Here is a 23,818-nt window from a genome sequence, read left to right as displayed (position 1 = left end):
GGTCTGAAAGCTGAGCCTTCTGAGTAGGTGAACACACTGTTATCAGTGGGTTAAGGAATTCCTTCTCGGGCTGAAGAGATGGTTCAGAGGTTAAGAGCGCTGGCTGCTCTTCCTGAGGTTCTGAGTTCAATTCCCAGCAACCATGTGGAGGTTCAAAACTATCTGTAAATGAAATCTGGTGCCCTCTTCTGGCCTGAAGGCATACATGCAGACAGAATAATAAATAATTAATAAATAAATCTTAAGCATATTAATAAATCTTAATAAATAAATAATAAAGCTTAATAAATAAATCTTAAAAAACAAAAACAAACAAAAAAACCCCACACTTCTTTGCGAGGCCTTAAGTCTGGACTAATTTGTCCAGAACTTGTATGTCTGGCCTGGAGAAGCATGGGAGAAAGACTTACATTATGAGAGCGACATCACAGGTTGGCTGGGTGTGGTGGCGTGGAGTAGAGTTACTTGGAAGATTGAGACAGGAACATCACTGGACCCCAGACCTTCCAGAAAAGTGCATGGCGTGCTAGTGCATGCCTTTAATCCCAGCAGAGGCAGGCGGACCTCTGGGTCCGAGGCTAGCCTAGTCTATAAAGTGAGTTCCGGAACAGACAGGGCTACGCAGAGAAAAACTGTCTCAGAAAAAAAACAGCACTCGGGAGGCAGAGGCAGGGTCTCTTTGCGTTCGAGATCAGCCTGGTCTACAGAGAGAGTTCCAGGACAGGCTCCAAAGGTACAGTAAAACCCTGTCTTGAAAAAAAAAAAAACCCAAAACCAAAACCAAAAAAATAAAACAAGCAAGGTGTAGTTGAACACCCTGCCCAGCAGGTGGCACTGTAGTACTGTAAAACGTCTCTTAGTACCTTTGTGTTTCTACCAAGATTATTAAAAATCCTTTCATCTCTTCTTGCGTTACCCCTGATTGGGTCAATATCTTCTGATATATTCTGACTCCTTGTGGACAGTTTTACAGGACAGAAATATAATAAATTTCACTATTCATTGTTTTGTTGAGACAGGGTCTCAACTACATAGCCAAGGTGCAGGTAAGCACCATCCCAATTTTTTAAAAAATATTTTTATTCCCTAGATACAATCGATGTCCTCACCACTATCGTGCTTTAGCACTGAGCTACCTCTGTCGCTTTAATAGACATTGAATTCAGTGCAATTTAGCTTCCTTCCCGACAGCACGGTTTAAGTGTGCCAGTTGAATGCCGGCATTCCCTCCCCTACTGTAGAAACACAAACCCAAGGAGCTCAGTATGTCTGTGCCTTACCTCAGCTGCAGGATTAGAACATCCTGTCCTCTGCCTAGGAACTTGAAAAAGTGCAGAAAGTCAGAAGAGAAGATGTCTAGATGGTGAGATCAATGAGGAGGCTTCTGTCTGTCTACCCATCCATCATTTCCCTCCCCACGAATCATTAATTCACGTATATTTGCCTACTCGTCTATCATATATTATTTACCCTTCTATCACCCACCTATCTATTCTTTCAACATTTAAAGAAGTGGAAATGCAGTCTTGTTATTTAGAAAAAGGTCTTTTCAATCTTGTATGAGTTTCTGCAAATAAGATGATTGAAAGCTTTGTTCTGAAAATTTATTTTTTTCTTCACTTCTGCATCTCCAGCTCCTGGGAGCTAAAAGTGTTTTGAAACAGGATCATCATTCTAGCCTAGGCTGGCCTGGAACTCACGATGAAACCAAAGCTGGCCTTGAATTTGTGGCAATTCTCCTGCCTCTGCTCCTCAAGGGCTGAGATTACAGGAATGAGCCACTCTACCCAGAAAGATCACCCAGTGATCTGTTATGGTTTTTGCATGACTACAGGGAGGTAGCTAGTTGCCAGAGCAACCAAACAAGCGCTATGACAGCTGCGACTTACAGCTCCATGGGGCAGGAGGATAAAGGGTTAGCAGTAGCAGATGGTTTACTCAATCCTGCCTACCTAATGAAGCACTAGCTCCCCCACCCCCACCCCATAAAGCTAAACGAAACACTTCAAGGGTTTCAAAAAGACCAACATGTGCTGGGGTGCTGGGTGAGAGACACACTTGTCTGTGGGGTTAGAAGCTCCCATTCTCAGAGTTCTGGATTTTGCCTTAACTATCTCCACCTGTTCATATGTGTTCTTTAAAGTGTCCTATAAACAACATCAAACCCTCTGTTTCCTTGGTATCTCTCACTCTAGCAAATTAATAGAACTTAGGAAGCGAGGGCCGTGGAAATCCTGTAGAGTCAGAAACACAGGCAAAATCGCCAAAGTTTGGAATTTCCACCACAAATAGTGGGGAATTTTGTGGGACCAAGCCTTCGATCTCCAGTTGACAGAGTTGATGACAGCCAGCAGATATCTTTTGTGGAAAAGGTTTTCAAAGACGTTGATATGTGTGTTATATGAAGAAAATAGGAAGAGCATGATACACCCTCACTGCTTTACATTTCGTTACAGCCTGCCCCTCCTTCAGGGTTGGTCAGGTCTGTCTTCATCCGTGGGAAGTAAAAGTTCTGACGCCAGGGAATTGCGCTTCTTTCTCTTTTCATCCAAGTGGACGTTTTATTTGTTTCAGCTTTTAACACAAGTATTGATTTCTTGGTCCTTCAAAGGTAGGGATAATTTCTACTTTGGCAAAGAGCAGAAAAAGTCCGACTCTTGTCTAGTTCCTATGTCGTGTTCACTACTCCCAACGCTAATAACGACACTCCCTTTCTGCAGGTGAAACATATGCTGATTTGCTGGTCACAGAGGTGGTCAACGTGAGTGCGAGGGAGGAGGCGATCAGATGCAGAATGGTGGCTGTTCTTGCTGTGGCAAAGCTTAGCTTGCAAAGATCAAATTTCCAAGCCCGGCGTCGTGGTGGCTCACTCCTTTAACCCCAACATTTGGGAGTGGATACAGAAGGACTAGTAGTTCAAAGTCACCCTTGACTACATAGCCAGTTCCGAGGCTAATCTAGGCTCACCTCATCTCTTCCTTTCCTAAAAAAAAAAAAATTAAAATAAAAAAATCATAGTCTCAAACACTAACATCAAGGATCGAGCTTGGTGAGCTAACAGGGACACAGACATCAAGGAGACACATCAAGGACTAGCGCTCGCACCTTGGTGGCTGCTGGTAACTAGGGACGCTTCCGGTCTCTAGGCAGTACGGGAAGCTTAACGAAAAGCTGACGCACGAGCCGCCCCAACTGACACGCCCAGCAGCCCTGGGCCATCCCCCTCTGCAGAATCACGCACTCAGTCACACAAAGTCTCAACTCTCACCCCTTCTGCCACCTGCAGTAGCAGAATGACCTTAGACTGTACACTTCTCCACGAGCCCCGCCTGACTCCTCTGAGAACCCGCCCCTTCTCCTCCAAGCCCGCTCTCACCTCAGACAGAGCTGAGAACCCGCCCTATTGGCTAAGCCCTTCCCCTCGCCGCAGACTGCTGAGATCCCTCCCCGTTCTCGGTTTATTGCCGCCCTCTCCGTAGACTACGCTGAGAATCCGCCCTTTATTCGCAAGTCCCGCCCCTTCAGAGTCTGCTGGGAACCCGCCCTACTAGATAAACCCGCCCGACCCTAATACCGCTCAGATCCCGCCCCTTCTCCGCTAGCTCCGCCCCTTTGTCAAGCCCCGCCCTCACCTCAACCCGAGCTGAGACCCGCCCTACTTGAAAGCCCCACCCCTCGCCTCAGACTCCGCTGAGAACCCGCCCTACTTGACAATACCGCCCCTTATCTCAGACAGCTGCGACCCCTCCCTTTCTCCGCTTAGCGCCGCCCTCACCACGGTCTCCTCTGAGACCACGCCCTTTCCCTACAAGTCCCGCCTCTTGACCAAGCCCCGCCCCAAACTCAGCCTTGCTGAGAACGGCTCTACTTACTAAGCCCCGCCCCTCGCCCCAGACTCCCCTGAGGCCCCGCCCTATTTGGTAACTCCGCCCCTCACCTAATACAGTTTAGACCCCTCCCCCTCCCTTTCTGCGTTTAGCACCGCCCTCACCAGGGACTCCTCTGAGACCCCGCCCTTCTCAGCAAGTCCCGCCCCCTCGGAGAAGGATGAGAGCCCGCCCCACTAAGCCCAGCCTTCACCTCCAACTAGCCCCGCCCTCACCTCGCTCTAAGAACCTGCTCTCCCTCTCATCTCAGTCTTCTCTGGGAACGCCCCCTTACGCCAAGCCACGCCTTTCTCGGACTCTGCCCCTCTGCTGCGGCTGGAAGGGACTGCGCGTGCGCACAGCTTGTCCGTTGCCTCCCTGCGTCTCTTGGTTGACAGGGTCCGAGTGAGGCGGCTGATGGGGAGTGGGAGCCCGAAAACTGGGGCAGGGGAGATCTTCGTAGTCTCCGCGTTTCCCAGAGGTCAGCGTCCCTGGAGGTAGGCTTGGCGGATACGTGGAATCCGGGAGCGCGAGGGCCCAGACGGCTGGCGGTCCGGATCTAAGTGCGTGCTTGGGTGTGCCAGGCCGGAGTGTGTGAAACGAACTGGGCTGTGAGTTTTCAGGGTGGCTGTACGTTCGTGTGAGTGTGTGAGAGAGGAAGACAGGGTCTGAGAGAAAAGGTGTGGATGTGAGGTGACCGTTTATCTTCCGTGGTCTACGTTATAGCACTTAATGCCTGGAATGTCCAAAGTACCGAATATCGTGATGAGCGTTCGTGTTGGCTGGATGGCAGATTCAGAGTAGCTTCAGGGTCAGGGCTGATCATCGCAGACACCAACAAAGATTAGAAAATAAAGAATTTCAGTCCCAAACCCCAACTGGGAGAGGAGAGGGGCTGAAGGGTAAATTGATCACCAAAGGCCAATTTTGTTGTTGTTTTGAGATAGAGTATGGTGTACCCCTGGCAGCCCTCAAACTCATTATGTAAGTAGAGGATGACTTTGAATCCCTGATCTTCCTGCCTCAGCCTCCCAAGTGCTGTGATTACAGGCATGAAGGACAACTTTGTGGAGTTTATTCTCTCCTTTCCTTTCCTTTTTTTTTTTTTCTCCTTTAACTTTTTATGTGAGTTCTGGGAATAGAATTCTGGTCCCCAGGCTTGAATGTGAACTTTACATGCTGGGCCATCTCTCCAGCTCTTCATATATCTTTAAACATATTCTTTATATGATCTTGTAAACAAGGGCTTTCCCGAGTTCTGGGAGCCACTCAGGCAAATTGACTGAACTATGAGGGACTCATAGAAAACTGATTTATAGCCAATCCTTCAGCAGCACAGGTGAGACGACTTGGAACTTGCACCTAGCATCAGAATTCAGAAGCAGTCATTGGGACTGAGCCCTCAACCTGTGGGGGTCTGGCATGATAGTCCCAGAACTGAATTAGATGAAGAGATACCCAACTTGTGTCTTCTGCAGAACTGTTTGCTGGATGTGTTTGGGGAAATTTCAGAAGTGTTTGTCTTGCAAAGAAGAGACCGAGTTTGTGTATTCCCTGTATCATCGAAGTGTATGTGTGTATGTGTATGCCTGTGTGTGTGTATTAGAGACTTGAGTCAGAGAAAATAGAGGGTTGACTCTTGCCTGAGTTTAAGTGTTGTTTGACTTTTCCTTTAGGCTTTTTATGGTTATATCATTGACGTGTTGGAGAGAGTAGTGTATCAGGACTCTGCAGCTGTAGCGACTAATTTAGAGGAACAGTAGATACAGGCTAGGCTTTTGTAATGGTGAGCGGCCTGAGCTGTCCATCATGAGATGGGTGAAGTCATAAAGTAGGATGTGCACAGCAGCAGTCTGTAATCAAATAGAAGTTGGTACCAGGGAGCGGAGTATTGCTGTGCCAGGCCTGACCATGCTGCTTGTTGGTGAAAGGTGACCTTTGGTACTTTGGATTAGAAAAGAAGTTGAACATTTTAGGTGGTATTTAATGGACCATACTGGTAGGCACAGGGAAGACAGTGGTGACAAAAGCAATGCAGATTATGATAGCCTGACTCTAGAGGTTTCAGAGGGGAAGAATATTAGTAAATGGCTTAGAGACCACCATTCTTGTGATATTTTGGCAAAAATGTGGCTGCTTTTTGCTCTTGTCCTATAAATCTGCCTGAGGCTAAATCAAAGACTTTTGGATTAATGACATTGGCCAGGAGGCTAGTATTGACTGTGTCATGTAGTTCTTAGTGGCCGCTCTTGTGCATGTCTATAATGAAAGGGAGCAAGCTGAGCAAGAAAAAAATTAAAAATGTACAGTTTGAGGAGAAAAGGAGCACCAGGAAGTGAATAGCGCTAACTCCAGTGCCCAAGGAGATCAAAGCAAAGCCCAGTGCTAAATGGAATAAAGGGAATGCTGACCACACCCAGCTAAGATTTCAACTTGTGAAAAGGAGATAAAGAAAGCTTATACAGTGAAGGAAACCATCGGAAATAGAAAACTGGTAAAGATTTAAATAAGTGGAGGGGTCATGTTTTAGCCTCAGAAAGCGGCAGAACTTAGCTGCTTTGACTGTATAATCCTAGATTTAGAGTCAATGATAGAAGAAAGGGTTATGGACTCCCTCCGCGGCTAAGGAAAGCTGCTGGGGACAGGCATGTGTCAGGGGTGCCACATTATGGAGATCCCGAGAGGCCACTGCATAAAGTTGGGAATGTGGCTGGGACTGTGTTGGAGCCCCAAGATTTTGGAGATGCCAGAGTCCTGGGATAGCTGCCAAGAGTAGCTTCAGACTGAGTGTGGCACCAGCCTGAGAGAGATGCGTGCTGCAGTTAACAGAGCTGGCAGAATTGGAGATCTGAAGAGTGCTTTGACATCAGACGTGGAGGTGCAGAACTTGGAGTGCACCCTGCTGGTTTTTGGTCTTGCATGCGTCCAATATTTCTGCACTATGCTCCCTTTTCTCCCTTCTGGAATGGTAATGTATAGCCTGTTTGATTGTATGTTGGAAGTATTGATCTGCTTTTTTAATTTTGATTTTTTCATGGGTTACAGTTAAGAGAGTGCCTTAAGTCTCAGAAGAGATTTTGAACTTTAGACTTTTAAACAGTATTGAAACTGATAGACTATGGAGACTTTTGATGTTGGATTGAATGCACTGTCATCAGGGCGCTACTTGAGAAGGATTCGAAGGTGTGACCTTGTTGGTGTGTCACTGGGTGTGGGCTTTGAGGTTTCAAAAGCCCAAGCCAGGCCCAGTGACTCTCTCTTCCTGCTGCCTGTGGTTCTGGATGTAGAACTCTCAGCTACTCCTCCAGCACTATGTCTGCCTGTTGTGCCGCCACGTTCCTGCCATAATGGTAACTAAACCTCTGAAGCTGTAAGCAAGCCCCAATTAAGTGCTTTCTCTTATAAGAGTTTGCATGGTTACAGTGTCTCTTCACAACAGTAGAACACTAGTTAAGACAACATGTTGGAGAGAGAATATCAGGACCCTGTAGTCATGGTGATGAATTGAGAAGCACAAGAGACAGCTTGGTCTCTGGAATTGGTGATGGAGCTGTTAATATTCTCTAGTAGAAGAAGGAGGGAGTGTCACAGGATCCTTATCTGGCATTCCTGCTCTCTCTCTTGCTATCCCCATCCCACCCCCATCTATATACAAATGATTTTGGGAGATGTTGGAGGGTATAGGAAGTAAATGATTAACTAAAAAGGAAACTCATGATTCAGTTCCCATGAAGATACCATCCATGATAGGGTGAGATTTTGGGGTGACACAGCAGTTTTGGGGTTACCCATGCTCTTATAAATAACTCTTTTCTTATGCTCTGTAAATAAGCCTAATCAATTCATTGATTCAACAAGTTGGATTTTTATGGAGTGGTTACTTTGATCTATTATTGGCAGCCCTATCTGGGATAAATAGATGTTTGTTTTATGTCGCCTTAGAAAAAGTTTACACAATGAGAACTAGATCTGCCAATATATAAAGTAACAAATGCATGAGGCTCCTTGGAGAGGTTAAATAAGAAGGATCATGGTACACACTTGTGTGAATGTGTATGTGTTTGTGTGTATGTGTGTGTGTAAGCGAGAAACTGGGCTGTGAAGGACTGTGTGTTGTTTGTCTTAGAGTTTCTATTGCTGCGATGAAACACCATGACCAGAAAGCAAGTTAGGGAGGAAAGGGTTTGTTTGGCTCACACTTTCACATCACTGTTTGCCAAAGGAAGTCCGAACAGAAACTCCAGCAGGGCAGGGACCTGGAGGCAGGAGCTGATGCAGAGGCCATGGAAGGGTGCTGCTTACTGGCTTGCTCAGCCTGCTTTCTTACAAAACCTAGAATCACCAGCCCAGGGATGGCACCACCCACCATTGACTGGGAGAGCCCATTGATCACTAATTGAAGAAATGCCTTACTGAGATCTGATGATTCTAGCCTGTGTCAAGTCGACACACAAAATCAGTCAGAGGTCTATTTTGTTTAGTTAGTTAGTTAGTTTGTTTGTTTTTAGAAACCTTATACCATTTTCCATAGTGAAGGCAATCTGTACTCCTGTAGCAATATATAAAGTTTCACTCAGTAGTCCAGGCAGGAATGGAACTCCTTTGTATCCCAGCCTAGCTTCCCTCATACTCACCACCTCCCTGCTGCTGCCGTCCAAATGCTGGGATTACAGTGGCCTCCCTCCATGCCCAGAGAACATCACGGTGGCTGAGAATATGAGGGAAGGATGAGCAGGTGTGTGTGAGAGCAAACTGGATGAGGAAGGTTCTCTGAACCATAGTGTGGTATTTGAGAGGCCGTTTGAATGTAGGGGCTGAAGCTGTCGAGTCTGCATGGGAGAGAACTAGGTAAGAGGCTGTGATCTTGGTGTAGGTGTGTGAGAGAGAAAATTGGGGGGTCTGTGAAGATGTGTGTGTGTGCACCCAGAACCCTCTGAGATCATGGTGTGTGTGGTTATCAGAGTTACGCCTTCTCTCGGGTGCCTGTGATTGTCTCCCATGAGATTAGAAAGTGTGTGAGCTCTTGTGTTGGTACTTGTGATGTTGCTTTGTATGCTGTAATCATGGCCTGGTGTTTATGGAATGACTACTTTGAAGATTAATTAATAGAATTAAGTTTATAAAACATAAACACACTATTACATTTTAAATTAAATTTTAATGTTTTAGTTTTTTCTTTTTTTCTTATTTTAATCAATTTTGCAAATTAATGTTTTAGTTTTATTGTTGGGGCAGAAGCATACCACAGTATGGTGTGTGTGTGTGTGTGTGTGTGTATGTGAGTGTGTGTTAGAGGGCAACTTTTAGGAGTTGGTTCTCTTCTTCCAACAAGTGAGTCCTAGGGATCAAACCTAGATCCACAGGTACTTTTACCCTCAGCCATCTCTCTGGGAGATTTTTTTTCCTTTCCTTTTCTTTTATTCTTTCTTATTTTTTGTCAGGGTTTCATCAGCTAGTCTTGAACTCCTGGAAAGTATCCTGCCTCAGACTTCTGATTGTTGGGATTTTAGGTGTGTGCACTACCATGCCATGTTAGCATTAGATTCTCTCTCTCTTTAAGATTTATTTATTTTCATTTTTTGCATTTGAGTGTTTTGCTTGAAATATATATATATATATATATCACATGCATTCCTGGTGTCTGTGGAGGCAGAACAGGGCATTGGCTCTCCTGGAACTGAAGTTACAGATGGTTGTGACCAGCCTTGTGGGTGCAGGGAGCTGAACTGGGTCCCTGAGCAGTAGGTGCTCTTAACTGCTGAGCTAGCTCTCCAGCCCCCAGCATCATTAGCTTCTTTCTGTGTGCTGTTTGGAACTGCCTGTTGTGTATTGCTGGGCTGAGTCCTGGGTCCTAGCATTCCAGAAGCTGCTGAAGCTGGCCTGAGCTGTCAGGAGGGAGGGGAGCCCACTAATCTAGGTCAGAAAGGAGGAGAAATGAGTGACCTCAGGGCGGGGGTGATCTCTAAAGTTCATTGTTCCACAGTGAGAAGAAAGTGAAGGCCCTGGGGTTTGGGCTGGAGGAAGACAGTAACTCTTGTCTCTGGTGGCTTTTAGAGTGGGGTTTCAAACAGACGGTGCCAATTATGGATCAGAAACTTCTAAAGGGAACAATTCCACCTTTGCATATAAAATGAAAAAATAGTTATTTTGTGGGAGTATTTATATCCAGTAAGACCAGATAATGGGAAGGGGGTGTAGGCGAGCTTTTCTGTCCTGCCAGTGAGTTCTCCAACAACCATACAAAGACTTATTATTAATTATAAATGCTCAGCCAGTAGCTCAGTTTGTCACTGTCTAGCTCTTTATTTATTTATTTATTTTTTAAAAACTATCTTTTCTCATTTTACATGCCAAATCCATTTTCCACTCACTCCCTCCTCCTGCCTCCTTCACCTCTCCCCTCACCTCCCATCCCAGTCCCCATCCACTTCTCAGAGAGGGTGAGGCTTCCCATGGGGAGTCAACAAAGTCTAGCGCATTGCTTTGCGGCAGGACCAAGGCCCTCCTCATTGTATCTAGGCTGAGCAAGGTATCTCTCCAGAGAGAATGGGTTCCAAAAAGCCAGTCCAAGCAGTAGGAATAAATCCTGGTCCTACTGCCAGTGGCCCCACAGTCTATCCCAGCCATGCAACTGTCACCCACATTCAGAGGGCCTAGTTTGGGCCTATGTTGGTTCCCTTGCCTAACTAGCTCTTATAACTTAAATTAATCTATATTTCTTATATTTCTTATCTACACTCTCTCTTGTGACTCAGTACCTTTTCTCAGTATAGCAAGTGTATCTCCTGCTTCCTCTGCATCTTCTCAACATTCCTGAGATTCTTCTTTTTTGTGCTTTATGTCTGCCAGTCACACCTAACTGCTACCTATTCAGCTATTGGCCAGTGAGCTTCTTTATTAAGCCAATCATAGTGACATATATCCACACAGTGTAAAGGAATATTGCACTAGGGGGATTGGGGATAAAAATTTAGGAGACTTCCAGTGTATAGGAAAGAGTGATTTGCTATACTCCAGTAGTGACCATTGCCTAGTATGTCAGATACTTTTCTCATTGCTCTGACCAAAACTCCTGACAAAATAAAAGACTCACAACTTGAATACAGTCCACCATGGCATAGAAGTCATGGTGGCAAAGCGTGAGGAGACTGGTCACATTGCCTTTGAAGGATAGAAGCTGAGAGCCATGAACCAACATCTGACTTTTTCTTTCCTCTTTGTACCTTTTTTTAAAAAAATAAACCTGAGGTCTCAGCACATGAGATGGTGCCACCCACAGGGTGATTCTGCTTCTTCACTTAAACCTCAGTGGGAACAGCCTCAGACATACCCAGCATTATGTCTCCTGCGTGATTTTATTATTTATTTATTGGATATATTTTCCCCATACACTGTATTCTGTCCATGGTTTTCCCTCCATCATCTTCTCTTAGATCCTCCCCACCCATCCAACTCCATGCCTTCTTTTTCTCTCTCTTTAGAAAGCAGGCAAATAATAAAACAAATAAACTAGAAATAAACAAACAGAAAAACAAAGAAAAGATATGAGAAACACATATACACAGAGATACACAAACAAATAAAATCCATGGAAGCACAAAATCAGAAACCCAAGTATGTAAGCAACAAACCAGCCAGGTTTAAAAAAAAGCCCAGACAACAAAACAAAAGAGAAAAAAAAAACTTCCAAAAATACCATTTAGTTCATTTTGTATTGACCATTTACTCTTGGGCATGAAGCCTGTCCTTGAGTGTAGTGTGTATACCCAGTGAGATTTCATTTGGGAGAAAAATCAATTTTTCCTTTGCAAGCAGTTGACAACTGGAGATAGCCTCTGGTTTAAGGGTGAGGGCTTATGTCCTCTCGCCCTCTCAGCGCTTGGGGCCCCATCTGGTTTGGACCAGTGCAGGCTGTGTGTATGCTGCCAAGGTCTCCATGAGTCGATATGAACGTCAGTGTGGTTGTGTCTAGAAGAAACTGTTTCCCTGTGTCCTGCACCCCCACTGGTTCTTCCCATCTTCCATCTCCTCTTACGCATAGTTCCCTGATCCCTGGGAAGAATCCCATTTAGGATCGAGTGTTCCAAGGTCTCTCACTCTCTGCACATTGTCCAGTTGGGGGTCTTTGTGTTAGCTTCTTTGATAATGGCTGAGCAAGACTCAGACCTGACTCCCAGTTTGGTGCTGTAGGTGATGTTAGATCGAGTCAGGTGGATAGTGAAGTTCAAGCATCCTACCTGCTCTCAGCCAGCTATGTAGATTTAGACCAGTTAAAGCTGGGAGGGAAGAAAGGGAAGGAGCAGCTTACATTGATGATGCTGAGAGAACCATGAAGACCTTGACTTTCCCTACCCTCTCTTCCTCTAGGCTGGACTTCCCAGGACACAGTTGTTCTCCAAGGGAGGAGAAGGCAAGAAATGACCGTTGAAGTAATGAAAGCCATGCTACAGGTTAGTTTATGTCTGTTCTCCATGAAAGGGGGTCTTGATGATTGGCACTAAGTAAGGCTACTTTGGAAATTCTGTTAATAGTCTGTCCCCGGGCCTGCTCACCCCTTCTCCTACAGGACGTCATTCTTAACTTTAGCTGCCTAGTAGGTGAAGAATAGATGTGATGAGGCCTACAGCCCACTCTGAAATTCTTTCTCTCCCTGCCTTATATACACTTCTTTATGTTATTGAATCTTACTAGTTCATGGCAGGCACCTCGAATGTGCCTGGTATCACTGGTTCTTGAAAGTTAAGGAGGGTTATGCCTGATTAGTTCTTGGATGGGAGACAGAATATAACTATGGAGCCCAGCTTGGCAATCCTCCTGCCTCATGCTTCTAAGAAGTAGGATTATAAATGTGGCCAACCATGCCTTGAATGTACATTTTTAACTGGTTTGGGCTCTTGTCAAAAGGCTTGTCTTCTTTTACACGAAACAGGTATCTCAGTAGTGAATTGGATTCCAGGTTAGATGGACATGCAAAGCCCCTCTATGTGGATTTCTGTCCCTCTCTGTCCCTAAAGGAATAACACGGAGTTTGTAATTGGAATCTGAATTTGAGGAAATCTTGTGGCACCCAGCCCTCAGTCTGTGGCATATGACACTGTCCGGGGAAAGTGTGTAATGACTGGATTAGATTAGAGGACTGTCACCTGCTGCCCACAGCAGAGCTGGGTGGCAGGCAGGCGGATTTCTAAATGTTTTGATCATCAGAGATCATGGAAGTTTTGGAGTGTAGTAGAAAAGGAGTGTTTTTTGTTTTGTTTTATTTTGTTTTTTTAAATATCCTCTCACCCATCATGAGTCATGCTATTCTTTTCTTTTTGTCTTGAGATGAGAAGAGGTGGCCCATTTTGTTGCCCAAGCTGGGCTTGAGCCCCTGGACACAAGCCTCTTCCCTTCTTAAGCAGCTCACCTACAGCTAGTCTCTGACCAGCCAGTCCCAGCCAACCGCGGGGCACTTCGTATAAGCGGAGTGATGCAAGACGTAGTCATTTGTGTCTTCTTTCATTTCGTAACTATTTCTACCCAAACAAAATTTAAAAATGTTACAAAACTTTGTAAATGCATTTGTGCTGCCTCAGGACTCAGTGACCTTCACAGACGTGGCCGTAGACTTCTCCCAGGAGGAGTGGGAGCGGCTGAGCCCTGCTCAGCGGAGTCTGTACAGAACTATGGTGCTGGAGAACTACTGGAACCTGGTCTCAGTGGGTAAGCACCCTCCCTGGGGATAATCTGGAAACATCCAGAGCCTACTTAATGCGTCAGGGTTATGTGAGAGTTTCAGATGCAGTCTGTGAATTTGACATATTATCGGATATTCGTGGTTATATCTTTAGGCAATTAGAAACCCAGATTTGGTGGGAACTATAGTAGATACCCATGCTTTATGTTGCCTTTCTGCTATAGTTCTGCTGTTCTCACCAGTAGGTGGTAACAGGGCTGGAGAAGAATGTGGCCTGGTTACTACTGTAACTGGGCCTAGACCTAGCACAACCGACTCCATGATGGAAGTGCCATTCAGGCTGTAAACTCAGCACACAGACAACACCAACCACAGCTAAAATGAAACAAAGACCTAATTCATCAAAGTTAGTATAGTTCTGGGAAAGTCTCAAAATGTACTAATTTTCCTTTTTGGCTTCGGAGTTCTGCTTCTGGCTAACAGTTCTTGTTAACTGAAGTATGTCAACCCAGAATGTGGTTTTTGTGCTTAAAAGCTCACCCTGGGAAAGACTGAGGGTTACACTGGGAACCTGAATACCTAGTGTCATCGCCAACTAGCTAATGACGATTCTCTATTGGCTTAAACCAATGTCTGAGCAGTCTTCTCTGGTGAATACCCCACAACCCTATACACATAGAATATCACTTTTCAAATATGCTTCCAAAATTTTTCATTACAGTATTTTTTATGGAAGGACGTTGATTTTACATGGGGGACACATGTATGCCGTATACAAGTTGGAGGGTGACTTACAGGACTTGGACCAGCTGAGCTCATCAGATTGGTAGCAAATACCTTTACTCACTGAGCCATTTCAGTGACCCCCAAATATGTATCTTTTTTATTAACTTATGATAAATCAGTGAAACGCACTGTTTTAAAATATTTCCTGGAGAGACTAATACGGACTCTTCTAAGCCTGGGTCCATATGTGTTACTAGGTGAGCTTGCTGTTCTCCAGAACAATCTGCTTGAGCTTCTTTAGACCAGTGGTTCTCAATCTTCCTATGCTGTGACCCTTTAATACAGCTCCTCATGTTGTAGTGACCCCCAACTGTTGGAGGCTGCTTGTTCATTTCTGGCCTCCCACACCCTAAATAATCACACAGAAACTATATTATTTGCAATACTGTTTGGCCAATAGCTTAAGCATATTTTTAGCTAGCTCTTACATCTTAAATTAACCCATTTCTATTTTTTCATATTTTACCATGAGGCTTGTGATTTACCGGCAAGGTTCCGGCTGGCAGCTTGTGTCTTTCTCCTCTGGCGGCTACATTGGCATCTCTCTGACTCTGCCTATTCTCTCTCTATAACTTTTCCAGGCTGGCTATATTCTGTTAAGCTATTGGCCAAAAGCAGCTTCTTTATTAACTAATGGCAATAAAACTTATTCACAGCATACAGAGGGGAATCCCACATCACCCAACCATAAAAGCGTTTTCATCGCTACTTCCCGATTGTAATTTTGCTGTTATAAATCTCAGTGTAAATATCTGGTGTGCAGAATATCTGATATGCAGTCCCCAAAGGATTGAGAACTGGTGGTTTAGCCTAGATTTGTGCCTTTAGCCAAATTGGGAAACTGTAGACTACTTTTCTCATCTCTCTTCTCCTTTGGGGACTTCAGTGGCACTTGGATCCTTTAATTCTCTGCCTTGGGTGATCTGTTTAGTTTGTGAAGTCTTGCTTTAGTGTTTCAGATTACATCATTTGTGATGAACTTCCCGGATGAATGGTTATCCTTGCTTTCTTCAGCACGGTGTCAAGCCCATCTAGTGATCTTTAATGTGCCAGGCACTCTATATGTGTGTGTGTGTGTGTGTGTGTGTGTGTGTGTGAGAGAGAGAGAGAGAGAGAGAGAGAGAGAGAGAGAGAGAGAGAGAGAGCTGTATGCCACATGTGTACAGATCATCACCTAATTCAAAAAAGTGGTTTCAAACCCCTGAAGCTGGAGTTACTGGTGGCTGTGAGCCCCCCCACATGGTGCTGGGAACTGAACTAGTGGCCTTTAGGAGAACAACTTATGCTCTAACCACTGAGCCATCTCTTTAGATTCCATCTGGTTCTATTGTAGTTTCTATTTTTCTACTGAGAGTTCTTTTTCTTTTTTGAGACTGGGTCTCACTGGCCTGGAATTCACTATATAGACCAAGCTGGCCTCCCAGGTGCTAGGATTAAAAGTGTGCACCACCACACTCCCTTTTATCTATTTTAAAGATAGTTTTGGGGTGTGTGTATGTGTGATGTATGTGTGCATATGTGTACATTCACGTGTGCAAGTGCAATGTGTGCATGCCACGGTGTGTGTGAGGGTCAGAGGACAACCTTTGGATGTCATCTCCCACCTTTCAGCTTTTGGTGTTCATCTGCAGCCATGACAGGCTTGTCAGCAAGCTTCTGGGCATCCTCCTGCCTCACATCTTGCTGTGGGAAAGTGGGATTAAGCATGTACTACTTGTTAGCTCCTGCATCTTGAAAGAGGGGATTACACATGTGCTACACTGTGTTAGCTCTCCATGGATCCTGGGAACTCAGATTCAGATCCTTGTGCCTGCATGGGAACTGCTTTACCCACCCAGCCATCGTCTCAGCCTGTTTGTCTAATTTTTTACTTTTATATGCATACAGTGTATTATTTTATTCTCATTAATTCCTCAAAGTCTCCTCTAACTCCTACTGAGATATACCAACCTGGCTCCCTTCTTACTTCATATTCTATTTATTTTTTATTATTACTATTAATCAATTACCCCAGAGTACAGTAGTGTTGACCATATGTGAATAGGTTTAGGGCCAGCAAGGCATGGTCAGCAGCAGCCACATCACCAAAGCACTATTGTGGAATATGTTAACTATGTAAAGATGTGTTACATCTGTTTGTATTGCAAAATAGTATTTAACTATGTGAAAGTGTGTTACATTTGTTTATGCTGTGCTTGTTTAATGTGTTGCATTTGTTTCAACTTGCCTGCCTAAGGCACCTGATTGGTGTAATAAAAAGCTGAACAGCTAATAGCTAGACAGAAAAGGATAGGTGGGGCTGGTGCACAGAGGGAATAAGTATGAGAAGAGATCTAGGCAGAAGAGAGAAGAAGGAGAAGAGAACGAGAGAGGAGAAGAAGGGAGAAGGAGAGGACACGTCCAGTGCTAGAAGCCAGGCAGCCACCAGACAGACATGAGACGCACTGAAAGTAATATAGCGGGAACAGAAGGTAAAAACCCGAGGCAAAGCGTGGATAGAAACAGATTAGAATCAGGGCTAAGATAAGGCTGAGCATTCATAACTAATAAGTTTCCCTGTCATGATTTGGGAGCTGGGTGGTGTCCTAAAACCAAGCTCGGTACAAAGGACAGTGATTTTTTTTTTCTCAGCAGCCATCAACTGCCAATAGCTTCTCAGATAGGAGTGAAGCCTCGTAAATCCCCCCTATCCATGCTGGAACGTTGAGTATTTGACTTTGTGTGTGTTGTCTGCTGTAGGCAGCCACAACTGCTTCTTTGTCTATTATTTTGCAAGCATGTTTTCCTTAACATCCTTGAGTGGAGTAGATTCCACAGTGTTTTAAAATGTGCTTGCTAATTCTAACACGTCTGACACCGCAGATCAGTTACATTTTGCTTTCCTGGCCATGGTTCACATTTCTCATTCTCTTATGCCCAGTGATTTTGGAGTTTATCATGGATAGTGCAAATAGAATCTGCAGAGGCTCAGGATTCTGTCACTGTTCTCTGAAAATGTTTCTTCTGAGACAGAGTCACTATGCTTGGCTCTGTTTTAGACAGGTGGTTCATTTTTTTATTTGCTTTTTTTGAGACAGAGTTTCTCTGTGTAACAGCCTTGGCTGTCCTGGAACTCACTCTGTAGACCAGGCTGGCCTTGATTCTTCTGCCTCTGCTTCCTGAGTGCTGGGATTAAAGGCATGCTCTACCACTGCTTGGCAACAGGTAATTCACTTGACTCAAACTCCAATCTGTCTCTAGCAGGCCTTTAAAATTTTTATTAAGGGGCTGGAGAGATGGCTCAGAGGTTAGGAGCACTGGCTACTCTTCCAGAGGACTTGTGTTCAATTCCCACCACTCACATGGCAGCTCACAACTGTCTGTAACTCCAGTTCCAGGGAATCCAGCACCCTCATACAGACATACATGTAGGCAAAACACCAATGTCCACAAAAATAAAAGAATTATTTAAACTTTTCATTTATTTTAATTTTAAAAGAGATTTCATTTGTGTTTAAAATATGAACATTAATATGTGAGTGTGATTGCCGACAGGAGGGGCTGTGAGCGCTCCTGGAACTGGGGTTGTAGGAAGAGCTGAGCTCCCATTACGAGAGCTGGGACTGAACCCTGTTCCTCTCCAGGAGCAGCGTGCAGTCTCGAGTACTGAGCCATCTCTTTACCCCATCCCCTGGCAGGCCCTTTAAAAGTATCTCATTTCTTACTGCGATGGTCCTGTCCCCCACCCCATAAGAAATAGTTTAATATCTGCAGGGTTGTCTGTTGACAGTTGCCACTCAACTATTCCAGAGTTTTATGTAGTCTGCCCCACAAATGTGTTCCATCCTTTTATTTTGTAGTTCCGTCAGACCTAAGGAACTGACTTATGTGCCAGAACAACTCAAAACATGGCTATTTTTGTCTCTTGTTTTTAATGCAGGAGCTTGCATTTCCAAGCCGCATCTGATCTCGTTACTGGAGCATGGGAAGGAGCCTTGGGAGGCGGAGGGGGAAGGGACAAGAAGTACATTGCAAGGTGAGAATGTGCGATGCAGATGGAAAAACCTGTCCAGGCAATGGCTTGGCCATCTTCAGAAGTCCTTCCCTCCTCACTGGGCTTCCCAGAAATCCTTCCTGAGCCTTAAGGCCCTGGCTGTGAATTGGTTTCCTTTTTCCTTCCATCTTGTCTCTGTAGTAAGTTGTTTTGTACAAAGGAGACTATCCTAGTTCCTTTCCGGTGCTGTGGTGAAGCTCCCTGACAAAGCAGGCTTAAGGGGGACAGTGTTTGTTTTAGCGTGTGAGTCCACACTGTAGCCCATCCGTATGGGAATTCACAGTGGCACGATCATGAACAGCCGGGCACAGCAGAGAGTGAAAAATGCATGCCTGTTACTCAGCTAGCTTTCTCTACTCATATCCAGTCAGGTTGGATCTCTACATCAGTTCAGACAAGCAAGGGAATCCCCCACAGACGTGCTCACGAGCCAGTCTTATCTAACAGTCCCTCACTGAGACACCTTTCCCTAACCATCACCTATATTAACAAAGCCCTATATTAACTGGCCCCAAAAGTGACACTTCTGCTAAGTTGTTGAAAGTAAAACAAATGAAGAAAATCCTTACTGAGTTGTATGAGATATAAAGAGTTTGGTACATTGAAACACAAGCATATAAAGGAGCACTATTTCTTGATTATGAAATTATGACCATGCAGTTGCCTTTACATCCTAGGAGGAAGTCATAAAACATAGTGTGTGGTTTCTGGAAATCTCTAGAGAGTTCTGAGAAGCAATAGTAATTAACTATATTGATAGTTATACAAAATTAACTACATATACTAATTAATTAAAAGTAGGAGACATGGAGCTGGAACGATGGTGCAGTGGTCAAGACCTGAGTTCCATTCCCAGCACCCACATGGCAGCTCAACTGTCTATATATAACTCTAGTCTCATGGGATCTGATGTTCTCTTCTGGCCTCTGCAGGCATCAGGCATGCACATGGTGCACAGGCACACATGCAAACAAAACATCTGTAGATATTGAATAAATCAATAAATATTCTTAAAGGTAGGAGACGTAGTCTGGCCCGGATACCGTCATCATTGCAGACTGCCTCTCCTAGTCCCTCCCTTATACTTAGTTTTCCTGGCCATTTCCCATGTTGTTGTTCTTTTTTATCTCTTACCTTTGCCAGACTTGTTTCTATTACTCTGACAAACTACCTGCTGTAATCAGTTTAAGAGAGGAAGGATTTGGTTTTGACCGTGGTTTTGGAGGTTTCCATCTATGACCAGCTGGCCCCATGGCTTCGGGACTGGTAGGAGTGCAGAAGCATGGAGGAAGGGCCTGGTGGAGGAAGGCTGGTCACTATGGCAGCCAGAAAGCAAATAGAAGCATGCCTGTGCTATGAATTCCTTCCTGAGTTTTCCTTTATTCCAGTCTCCCAGTGTATTGGTTAGCGACACTTAGCTGCAGGGAAGGCATTACTCCCTGGTGCATCAGCTTTGGAAAGAAGCTCACATATATATCCAGAGGTGTGCTAGTCTCCTGTGCAGTTTTCATCCAGTAGAGTTGACAGTCAAGTTAATAATGACAAAACTTGTTCTTACGGACAACTGTGCACATCTTGTATGTGATTGTATGGAATTTACTAAATAGTTTTGATTACTTCACTCTAGATGTTTCTTTTGCTAATAGCACATGATAGAGAACACATTATTTTTTTACATTTTTTTCAGATGGAGACTCTGAACATAAGACACAAGAATTATCTCTGAATCAATTTGTGTTTGATAATGTATCAATGGAGAAAATTTCAAGTTTTGGTCTTGAGTATCCTTCTGGAGAAAAGTGGAAATGTAAAGACCTTTTCAATAGACGAATGACGAATCAAGAAATATTATTTAACATGAAAGAAACAGTCATGCATGAAGAAACTCACACTAAAGGAATAAGCTACAAATACTCCAACCCTTCAAAATCTCTCTATCTGGACAGTGCAGAAGAGAATGTGTATAGTCACAAGTCAAATAAGAAAAGCCTCTCCAAAAATCCCAAGGTACGAAAATATAAGAAAATCTGGGCAGGGAAGAACATTTTTAAATGTAACGACTGTGAGAAAACCTTCACCCATAGCTCATCTGTCACTGTTCATCAGAGAATTCACACGGGTGAAAAACCATATAAGTGCACAGTGTGTGGGAAAGCCTTCAAGCAGAGCCACCACCTGGCTCAGCATCACACAACACACACCCACGAGAAACTCTTTGAGTGCAAGGAGTGTAAGAAAGCCTTCAGCCAGAATTCATACCTCATTGTGCATCAGAGAATTCATACCGGAGAAAAACCATATAAGTGTAAGGAATGTACAAAGTCCTTCAGGCAGCCTGCACACCTGGCTCAGCATCAGAGGATCCACACCGGGGAGAAGCCCTACAAGTGTAAGGAATGTGGGAAGGCCTTCAGGGATAGTTCCACCTTTGCTCAACATCAGAGGTGTCACAACGGCAAGCGACCCTTTCGGTGTGTTGAATGTGGTCAAGCCTTCAGGTATAACATGTCCCTAACTCGTCACTTTCGGCATTACCACACGGGGGAGAAGCCGTTTAATTGCACTGATTTCGGGAAAGTCTTCAATGTTCACATCGAACTGACCTTGCACAGGAGAATTCACACTGGAGAGAAACCTTACAAATGTACCGTGTGTGGGAAGGCCTTCCGCAGTGGGTCTTCCCTGACTGTCCACCACAGAATCCACACAGGCGAGAAACCTTACAAATGCGGTGTTTGTGGGAAAGCCTTCAGCCACAGCATGTCACTCACTGGCCATCAAAGGGTACATTCTGGAGAGAAACCTTATAAATGTAAGGAGTGTGGGAAAGCTTTTCGGCAGAGTATACATCTTGTTGTTCATTCAAGAATTCATACCGGAGAAAAACCCTACGAATGTAAGGAATGCGGGAAAGCTTTTCGAGAAAGTTCACAGCTGACCACTCATCAGAGAAATCACACAGGAGAAAAACCCTTTGAATGTAAGCAGTGCGGGAAGTTTTTCAAAAAAAGTACCTATCTTGCCGGACATCAGAAAATCCATACAGGAGAGAAGCCTTGTGAATGTGCAGACTGTGGGAAAACCTTCACTCACACTGCCTACCTTATAAGACATAAGAGAGTTCATACCGGAGAGACGCCTTACAAGTGCAGCGAATGTGGAAAGGCCTTTGGGGATGGCTCGTCCCGCGCTCAGCATCAGAGGCTTCACACAGGTCAGAGGCCCTATGTATGTGATAGGTGTGGAAAGGCATTCAGAACCAAGTCATCCCTTAATTGTCACCAAAGATGTCATACTGGAAAGAAACCTTAAAACTGTATCCCTCTGGAAAACCCTTTAGCCAGTGACAAATCTCTACCATTCTTCAGAGAATTTAACTTTCAACCAGATTGTTTATTCTCCGGGGAAGAATTCACACAGGTAAGAGAGCTCTTAGGAATGCAAGGACTGTGGAGAAGTCCTCGGGCAGTTTTCTTAAAATTTCCATCATTGGTGAGTTCTCCATGCAGAGTCATCTCAGACATTTCTCTGTGTCACCAAGTCCTGTGTATTCACCTGCTAAGTATTTCCATTTGTTTTTGTTCCTGTTACCATACTCCAAAACACAATTGTTTTACTTGGACTTTTCCAAATGTCTGTGATTGGTATTATTTTCTTTAAGTTTATTATTCATTTTACAATCAGAGAATCTTTTAAAAATATGTTATTTATGTAACTCTTCTAAAACCCATCGTGAAATGTCTATTTATTGCTTATGAGATGCTTAGCAACTTGACTGACTACATTAAATTTGGATGGAGAACAACCCTCCAATGATTAGGAGACATATCAGCACAGAACAGAGGCCACAAAGAGAAATAAAGGAACATGAGGGATATACATAAGCCATTGTCTTTATTGGGACCAAGGGTCCAGCTTTATTTTTATTTATTTATTTGTTTGTTTGTTTGTTTGTTTGTTTGTTTCGAGACATGGTTTCTCTGTAGCTTTGGGGCCTGTCCTGGAACTAGCTCTTGTAGACCAAGCTGGCCTTGAACTCACAGAGATCCACTTGCCTCTGCCTCCCGAGTGCTGGGGATTAAATGTGTGTGCCACCACCGCCCGGCCCAGTTTTCTTTTGTTGAGTTGAAACAAGCAGCCATGAGTTCTGGAGGTCGTGTCGTGGGATCATTGTGGCATGTGTTCCCAGACCATCTGCAGCAGTCCATTTACAGAGGTGGTGGGAGCAGGGAGCCCAGTTAGACAGGAGAAATGTTTATTCTTGGCACCAGCTTGAACCGTTTGTGGATGGCATGATGCTAGAAAGTGTCAAGGGAGCCAGCTCAGTGGTAAAGAGCACTTGCTGTTTGCAGAGGACTTGAATTTGGTTCCCATCACCCAGATAGCAGCTCACAGCTGTAACTCCAGTTAACGGGGGATCTGATGCGCTTTCTTGCTTCCATAGGCACTATATACACCTCATGCACATAAATACATGAAAGCAAAACATTCATACAATAAAATAAAAATAAATCTCTCAGGTGACACTCAATGCTGCAAGACTGTTTTTGTCAAAAACATTTAGTATAAAATTACCTCTGGGTAATATGAGATATTTGTGAAGCGTAAATGGATTTTATATTTAGTCTTTGGTCTCATTCCTAAAATATTTCATTATGATGTGCACACATTCCAAAATCAGAAAAATTAATCTAACACTTTTGATCAGAAACATTTTGGATAGTGAATATTCTGCTTGCTGAGCTCACACCTTTAAGCCCAGCACTCAGGAGACAGAGGCAGGTGGATTGAGTTCGAGGCTAGTCTGCTCTACAGATTTAGTTCCAGGACAGTCAGGACTACACAGAGAAACCCTGTCTCTAAAAACAAAACAAAAACACAAGCAAAGAATAACATCCTGCTTACTCTAAAATGCATTGCTTGGTTCTGTTAGGTAATGTAAATGAAGGATTATCACATCTGTGTTCATGAGGGACACTAACTAGTCTGTAATTTTCCAGAGTTACATGGCTATTCCAAGGATCCATATCTTAAGCAAGTTTGGTAATTTGTGAGTTCTTTAAGAAATAGGCTTGTTTTGCCTACCTATCAATGGGCATGACATTGCCAACAGTGTATGCTCGTTTATTTCTCAATGGAACTGATGATGTAGCTCAGTGTTAGCACACTTGCCTAGCCCATGTCAGGTCCTGGAGTTTGACCCTCGGACAAAACCAAAAATGAACAAAATAAAACAATGTACACTTTGCCAGACTCCATAGCAAAAGAATCTAAAAAACACCCCTCCCCCATGCCTCTGAGAAAAGTTTTGATTTCTGCGTTTTATTAATATGTTCTCATTTCTTTTCCTTTTTAAAAAATTTAGGCTGAGTCTCACTATGTAGTCCTGGCTAGCCTAGAACTTGCTACATAGACCAGGCTGGTCTTGACCAGAGATCTGCCTGCTTCTACCTTCTG

The 23,818-nt window shown here is 44.2% G+C and overlaps 1 protein-coding gene across 1 annotated transcript; it reads left to right on the top strand.

Moving 5' to 3' along the window:
• The first annotated feature begins 4,197 nt into the window (after nucleotides 1-4,197).
• Nucleotides 4,198-22,460, top strand: Znf471 (zinc finger protein 471). The gene is made up of 5 exons (XM_048426985.3): nucleotides 4,198-4,363; nucleotides 12,234-12,316; nucleotides 13,442-13,568; nucleotides 18,248-18,343; nucleotides 20,049-22,460. Exons 2-5 carry the CDS (start codon nucleotides 12,284-12,286, stop codon nucleotides 21,671-21,673), a joined length of 1,881 nt encoding a protein of 626 aa, XP_048282942.2. The 5' UTR covers nucleotides 4,198-4,363; nucleotides 12,234-12,283; the 3' UTR covers nucleotides 21,674-22,460.
• The last annotated feature ends 1,358 nt before the right edge of the window (nucleotides 22,461-23,818 follow it).

The sequence above is a fragment of the Myodes glareolus genome, chromosome 1 (assembly GCF_982192425.1).
Source record: "Myodes glareolus chromosome 1, mMyoGla1.1, whole genome shotgun sequence".
In the NCBI taxonomy this organism is placed as follows: domain Eukaryota; kingdom Metazoa; phylum Chordata; class Mammalia; order Rodentia; family Cricetidae; genus Myodes; species Myodes glareolus.
The sequence above is the reverse complement of the archived record's forward strand: the minus strand, read 5'-3'. Positions and strand labels throughout refer to the sequence as shown.

Excerpts from the sequence above, each read along its gene's own strand:
- Znf471 (XM_048426985.3), top strand. The coding sequence starts at position 12,284 with ATGACCGTTGAAGTAATGAAAGCCATGCTACAG. Across the intron at positions 12,317-13,441 it reads TAATGAAAGCCATGCTACAG|GACTCAGTGACCTTCACAGA; the intron begins GTTAGTTTATGT and ends GTGCTGCCTCAG. Across the intron at positions 18,344-20,048 it reads GACAAGAAGTACATTGCAAG|ATGGAGACTCTGAACATAAG; the intron begins GTGAGAATGTGC and ends CATTTTTTTCAG.